Below are 6,884 nucleotides of genomic sequence, written 5' to 3'. Positions count from 1 at the left end.
TCAGTTGGAAGGGTCTCCCCGGACACTAAGCAGTAGGCCAGACTGATCAGAGATAAGCTTTAGCTTCATAGTCCCTCAACAATAATTAAATGCATTCTAACCACTTGTGATATTTGAATGGTTAAATATCGCCATTAAATAGCAGCGTTGGTTGGTTTATAGACTACATGATAACACCATGATGGAGGTTATAGACTACATGATAACACCATGATGGAGGTTATAGACTACATGATAACACCATGATGGAGGTTATAGACTACATGATAACACCATGATGGAGGTTATAGACTACATGATAACACCATGATGGAGGTTATAGACTACATGATGACACCATGATGGAGGTTATAGACTATATGATAACACCATGATGGAGGTTATAGACTACATGATAACACCATGATGGAGGTTATAGACTACATGATAACACCATGATGGAGGTTATAGACTACATGATAACACCATGATGGAGGTTATAGACTACATGATAACACCATGATGGAGGTTATAGACTACATGATAACACCATGATGGAGGTTATAGACTACATGATAACACCATGATGGAGGTTATAGACTACATGATAACACCATGATGGAGGTTATAGACTACATGATGACACCATGATGGAGGTTATAGACTACATGATGACACCATGATGGAGGTTATAGACTACATGATGACACCATGATGGAGGTTATAGACTATATGATAACACCATGATGGAGGGCCCTGGTTCAGAGCCAGGCCTGGCCCCTTTAGACCTCCTCCCTTTAGGCCCCTCCTCCCTTTAGGCCCCTCCTCCCTTTAGGCCCCTCCTCCCCCATTAGAACCAGGGGTCCAAAGGGCCCTGGTCCTAGCCCCTCCTCCCTTTAGGCCCCTCCTCCCTTTAGGCCCCTCCTCCCCCTCCTCCCCCATTAGAACCAGGGGTCTAAAGGGCCCTGGCCCTAGCCCCTCCTCCCTTTAGGCCCCTCCTCCCTTTAGGCCCCTCCTCCCCCTCCTCCCCCATGAGAACCAGGGGTCTAAAGGGCCCTGGTCCTCGCCGCTCCGGCCCACCTGAGCTGGGCCATGCGCTCCAGGCCTTGGGCGCTCAGGGTGTCCCGGGACAGCAGGTTGTTGATCTGCAGCTCTTGGGCGTCCGCCCCTCTCAGCAGGCGGCCCAGCTCGCCCCGGTTCTGCTGCTCCACCTCCTCGGGCGTGGCCCGCCCCCCCCCGGCCCCCGGGGGCCCCGGCCTGGGCGTGGCCGGCCGCCCGGTACCCCCCGGGGGCGGGTAACACGCCGTTAGCGGGGCCCCCGTAGTAGGACGGGCCCGCCTGGTAGGGGTAGGGGTAGCGCTGCGCGGCGCCGGGCCCCGGGGCGGGGGGGCCCGCCGGGGGCCCGGCGCGGCCGTAGGGGTCGTCCGAGGTCTGGAACTTGTAGTAGGCGGCGGCGACGGCCTGCGGGCCGGGAAAGGCCCCCCCCCCTGGGGGACGGGCGGGCTCCCCGCCGCCTCGTCGTCCGTGTCCAGGAAGTGCAGCGGCCCGTAGCCGCCGCCCGTCTGCAGGAACATGGGCGGCGGCAGGGGCCCGAGCTGGGGGCCCCGCTGCAGGGCCGGCTTCTGCTCCGGGTTGTTGGGGTCCCAGAGGCGCCTGCTGCCACCGCCGCGGCCCCCCCGGCCCCGGCCCACGGCCGCCCCTCGGGCCCCCCCGAACAGGAGCCGGGGCCCGGGCTCGGGGCCCCCGGAGAGGTCTGTGTGGGGCGGGGAGGACCAGGAGGCCCCGGCCCCTCCCTCGCGGCGCCGAGCCCGGCGGAGGCTGGGGGCCCCTGTCGCTCTGGGGGGGGGCGGGGGGCTGGTCCAGGGACACACGCAGGACGCCCCGCCCCCCCTCCCTCAGCGGCCGCACTCTGTGACTCTCCTCTCTCGGTCTCTCCCCTCCCCTCTCTCTCTCCCCTCCTCGCTCCCTCTCCCCTCCCCTCTCCCGCTCCCCTCCCCTCTCCCTCCCCCCTCCCCTCTCTCTCTCTCCCCTCCTCGCTCCCTCTCCCCTCCCCTCTCCCGCTCTCCTCCCCTCTCCCTCCCCCCTTCCCTCTCTCTCTCTCCTCCCCTCTCCTTCTCTCCTCCCCTCTCCCGCTCTCCTCCCCTCTCCCTCCCCCCTTCCCTCTCTCTCTCTCCTCCCCTCTCCCTCTCTCCTCCCCTCTCCCTCTCTCCTCCCCTCTCCTTCTCTCCTCCCCTCTCTTTCTCCCCTCCCCTCTCCCTCTGCCCTCCCCTTTCTCCTCCCCTCTCCTTCTCTCCTCCCCTCTCCTTCTCTCCTCCCCTCTCTTTCTCCCCTCCCCTCTCCCTCTGCCCTCCCCTTTCTCCCCCCCTCTCCCTCTCCCTCTCCCCCCCGTCTCTCCTCCCAGTGCGTCTGTCCTTGGCGGGAGCGCTCGTGTCGCTGCCCTCCGGCGACTCAGTGGACGACTGCCCGTTGGCGGCCCGGCCGTCCCGGTCCCTCCTCCCCCCGGCCTGCTCGCGGCGCCCCGCCCCCGGCCGTTGGAACGCCGTCCTCTGGCCGCTCCTCCCCCCGCTGGGGGGGTCGAAGCTGGCGGCGCTGCTGGCCGAGCTGCTGCTGTAGGTACGGTCTCGTGTGCGCCGGATGTCCAACTTTGAGTAACGCTTGGAGGAGGAGGGGTTATTGGTGTTGTGTTTGTTCCTCTCGCCGCTCGCCGCTGCCGCCGGCTCTTGTCTGCCGCCGGCAGCGTCTCTCTGCTGGTCTGGGGCCCGGCTGCTGCTGCTGTTGTTGTGGGGTTTATCGGCCCCTCTCCGGCTGTCCCGGGTCCGGTTGTTGTCTCTTCCCTTGGCCGGCTGGCTGGCCTCCTGGCCTTGAATCCCATCTGACGCCCGCCTGGTTGTCTCTTCTGGACCAGGGTCACGCTTCCTCTCGCTCTTTCCTCCTCCTTCTCCTCCACAACCTCTCTCTGCTACTCTCCCAGACTCAGGGGGAGCTTCCTTCTTCCTATCGCTCTCTCCTCCTCCTCCTCCTCCTCCTCCTCCTCCTCCTCCTCCTCCTCCTCCTTCTCCTCCACCACTCTCCGCTACTCTCCCTCTCCCAGTCTCGGAAAGAGTGTCCTTCTCCCTCTCGCCTCCTCTCCTCCTCCGGTTTCCTCTATCCCTCTTCTTCTCGGGGGTCTCTCCTTCTCCTTTCTTACTCTCCTCGGACACCTTCGCTCTTTGGCGTCCGGCCTCCATGTCCTCCTTCCCGGCTGCTCCTTCCTCCTTCTCCTTCAGGCTGAGCTTCCCCACCTTGTTGGCGAGGGTTTCTGGCGCTGGCTCGCTGGTGGGGAGCGATGGGGGTCTGTCTGGATCCCTCCTGTCCTTCTTGCGGTTCTTGTCGTTAGGCCTGTCGCCGGTGGGCTTGCCGCCGTTCCCCCTGTTCTCCTCCCCTCCTTCCTCCTGGGGGGCCGAGGGTTTGCCTCCTGCCCCGTCCTGGGTGTGGTTCTGGGGCGGGGCCTGGGCCGAATGAGAGCTCCTCTCAGGCGGAGGTCTGGCCGGCTCCCTGTCTGCGCCCGGCTCCCGCTCCTGGGCGCTCCGCCGGCTCCCGGGCCGATAGAACTGTTGGTCCGGTTTCCGTGCCTTCCGGCTCAGATGTGCGGCGCCGGCGGACTCTTGGAGTTCTTCCTGCGTTCCAGCAAAGTCGTTTCCCTGAGCTTCTTCTTTGGCGGGCGGGGGAGGCGCGTCACCGACCGCGACCACCTTCCTGACGCTCTGTTTGTTGCCACCGCGGCCCCTCGGGCGGGCTCTGGGTCTCTGGCCCTCCGAGAACGCATCAGGAACCATGCTGTTGTCGGACTGGGGCGAGTTGACGTTCTCCTGTGAACCACAGAGACTCGGGGGGGTGTTCTCTCCCTCACTGTCATGGCCACGGTTCACTTGTCCAGCCATTGGCTGGAAGGTGTTCAGCTGAGGGCCCTTTGCCTCACACTTCTTCGTCTTCTGCTGCTGCTGCTGATCTTCTGCTGGATAAGACAGAGAGAACATGAGAAAATGAGCCAATCTTAAATCAAATAAGCGCATATTTGAAAATTACCTTAACAAGCATCGGTATTCTTGCCTACTATACAACGTTTGAAGTAAATAATATTAGCACCAAAGAATCTCAACACACAAATAATTGATTTGAAATTGTTTTTTCATTTTCAAAGCGTTAATGGCTGACCCTTATTTTGCCAACTACTACAAATCCCCGGGAAATAATGCTGCTGGTTCATAATATTACACGTAAGGCATGTGTTAACGTTGAGCACCAGATTACAAATTATACTGCTGTGATTATACTGGTGTATCATACTGGTGTTATTATACTGGTGTTATCATACTGGTCTTGTTGTTTTGGTGTCATTACACTGGTGTATCATACTGGTCTTATTATGCAGGTGTATCATACTGGTCTTATTGTATTGGTGTTATTAATCTGGTGTATCATACTGGTGTTATTATACTGGTGTGGTTATACTGGTGTATCATACTGGTGTTATTGTATTGATGTATCATACTGGTCTTATTATGCAGGTGTGATTATAGTGGTGCATCATACTGGTGTTATGTACTGGTGTTATTACACTGGTGTATCATACTGGTCTAATTATACTGGTGTATCATACTGGTCTTATTGTATTGGTGTTGTTGGGTAATTCCAACACTGCGGAACTTTAGTTTAATCAAACACTTCATAAGCCATATAACATGTATCAAGGATTCTTCAACACACGCTGATGTACTCTCGGATCACGGATTTTTGGTTATTATTAGTACAGATCAAATGTAATGTCAGCGATGAAGTTATGATTCAAACATAAACAAGGCGGGAGCGGAGAGTCGCAACGCTAACCTGGGAGCTACTGGCTAACAGGAGCCGAACCAGACCTAGACTGCGTCCTGGTTGAGAGGCGCAGGGCTGCTTTCAGCTTAATTTATTAATCGATTATCTGCTCTTACCAGTGCGACCGATATCAATCAAACTCAATGCTTCGGCTCGAAGCTCCGCGGCTGAGATTCGGACTCGGTCAACTTCCTCCGCCATTTTGGATTTCAACAAAACAAACAACATCTGTACGGCGGCCGAACGAGTTCAAAACAGACCGCGAGAACCCAGGCTGCAGCTCCACACAGTCATCGCCGGGGGGCCGAACCATCATATAGGTAGACGCCCCCTTCGGCCTTGGACAGCATAAATCGTCGGCGCCATCTTGGTACGGTATGGAGTTAGATTCATGCCAAAACCCCTCACACACGCAAAACGTGTTTTGCTCACGCATAACGATTCACACGCACACAAAACGTGTTTTACTCACGGAAAATGATTCACACACACGCTCAGTGTGGTTTGCAAATGCAAAACATCATTCACAAACTAAAGCATTTTGCTTCAGAAACAAATACAGTATGTTTTACACAAAGTACAAAAAAAAATCCTTCAAGTACACAAAACAATTCTACAAGTACGGAACAAATAAAGATTTTGGGGAGAAAAAAGATCGTCCTGGCGTCCTTAAACTGACTCAACACCGCCACCTGCTGTTGTGTAGTGTGAATAACAGGACATTTATTTGTCACGTGACTTTTGGCACTAATTTTCCGCCTTGCTGTTCCTCACACAAATGCAATCCGATCCGTGCGCAAATGCATTCCGATCCACGCGCAGCTTTCGTGTTCCGTACTTGTAGAATTGTTTTGTGTAGGCCTACTTGAAGGATTTTTTTTTGTACTTTGTGTAAAACATACTGTATTTGTTTCTGAAGCAAAATGCTTTAGTTTGTGAATGATGTTTTGCATTTGCAAACCACACTGAGCGTGTGTGTGAATCATTTTGCGTGAGTAAAACACGTTTTGCGTGCGTGTGAATCGTTATGCGTGAGCAAAACACGTTTTGCGTGAGCAAAACACGTTTTACGTGTGTGAGGGGTTTTGGCATGAATCTAACTCCATAGTAGGCCTACGGGAGTTATTTCGTCTTCGGAGTGAAGATGCCTACTTCATGCGCCGCTTGGGGGTGCACCACCGTCAGGACGATTCAAACAAGATCGCAAGGAATTACCTTTCACAAGTAAGACTAAACAATTGTTTCTATTTGTAATTGTAAAATTCAGTCATGTCACGTAGATCATGTGTTATGTTGAGAGCTAAGAGCTGTTGAGACAGCTAAGTTGCCACCAGAATCAGACTATAGCTAGTCTAACGTGAAATGGACATGGTGAGCAAAGCCTTATTCTATCGTTCGTCAACAGGAGTTAATATTGTCAAGAAATATAGGATATACAGTATATATATATATATATATATATATATATAATCTACCACTACTTGCTTGTGAGTAATTACAATGTATGTATAATGTAATTATATAGCATTTATGGTCGCGACGGAAAGCTGCGTTTCGGCTGAGCGACTGGCCTTAATTTCTCTCTGTGATGTATTCAAAAAAGAGACTAGAATAAAACAAAAAATGGCTCAAAACATGCCACTGTATATGTAATGGTTCTACAATATATGAAGGTGTCACGTAATGAATGAAACTACGGAAAAAATGTCACGATACTCTACATGCACCTGTGAGATGCACCTGCAGTCAGTCGCCGGCCGAAATTGACGTTATAAACGTTATTTCTATTTAAATGTTGTTGTTTTTTAAAGATACATCTGTATTATGAATCTGACTGACTGGCTAGCTAACCTTTCTCGCAATTTTAAGGTTTCCCAAAGAGAAGCAGTTGAGGAGACAGTGGTAAGTGGCTGCACCCCATTGCAAAATTGAGCACGCTGCAATTACAGACTGGCAACAGTCGAAAAAAGCTCAGCAAGACAATACTTTTTAAAGGGTTCTAGCCTAGATTCAATTATTATATTATATAATATATTGTGTGAAATTAT

At 53.5% G+C, this 6,884-nt stretch overlaps 1 protein-coding gene across 1 annotated transcript in view; it reads right to left on the bottom strand.

Moving 5' to 3' along the window:
* LOC132461122 (telomerase-binding protein EST1A-like) overlaps positions 1 to 5,096 on the bottom strand; it is a 5,309-nt gene extending 213 nt beyond the window's left edge. Inside the window, 6 exon segments of the mRNA XM_060056167.1 lie at positions 1,047 to 1,235; positions 1,237 to 1,455; positions 1,458 to 1,739; positions 1,741 to 1,956; positions 2,286 to 3,973; positions 4,953 to 5,096. Of these exon segments, the coding sequence (XP_059912150.1) occupies positions 1,047 to 1,235; positions 1,237 to 1,455; positions 1,458 to 1,739; positions 1,741 to 1,956; positions 2,286 to 3,973; positions 4,953 to 5,064 (2,706 nt within the window). The 5' untranslated portion in view covers positions 5,065 to 5,096.
* Between the last annotated feature and the right edge of the window lie 1,788 nt (positions 5,097 to 6,884).

The sequence above is a fragment of the Gadus macrocephalus genome, chromosome 7 (assembly GCF_031168955.1).
Source record: "Gadus macrocephalus chromosome 7, ASM3116895v1".
In the NCBI taxonomy this organism is placed as follows: Eukaryota; Metazoa; Chordata; class Actinopteri; order Gadiformes; family Gadidae; genus Gadus; species Gadus macrocephalus.
This window is presented reverse-complemented; position numbering and strand designations above follow the sequence as displayed.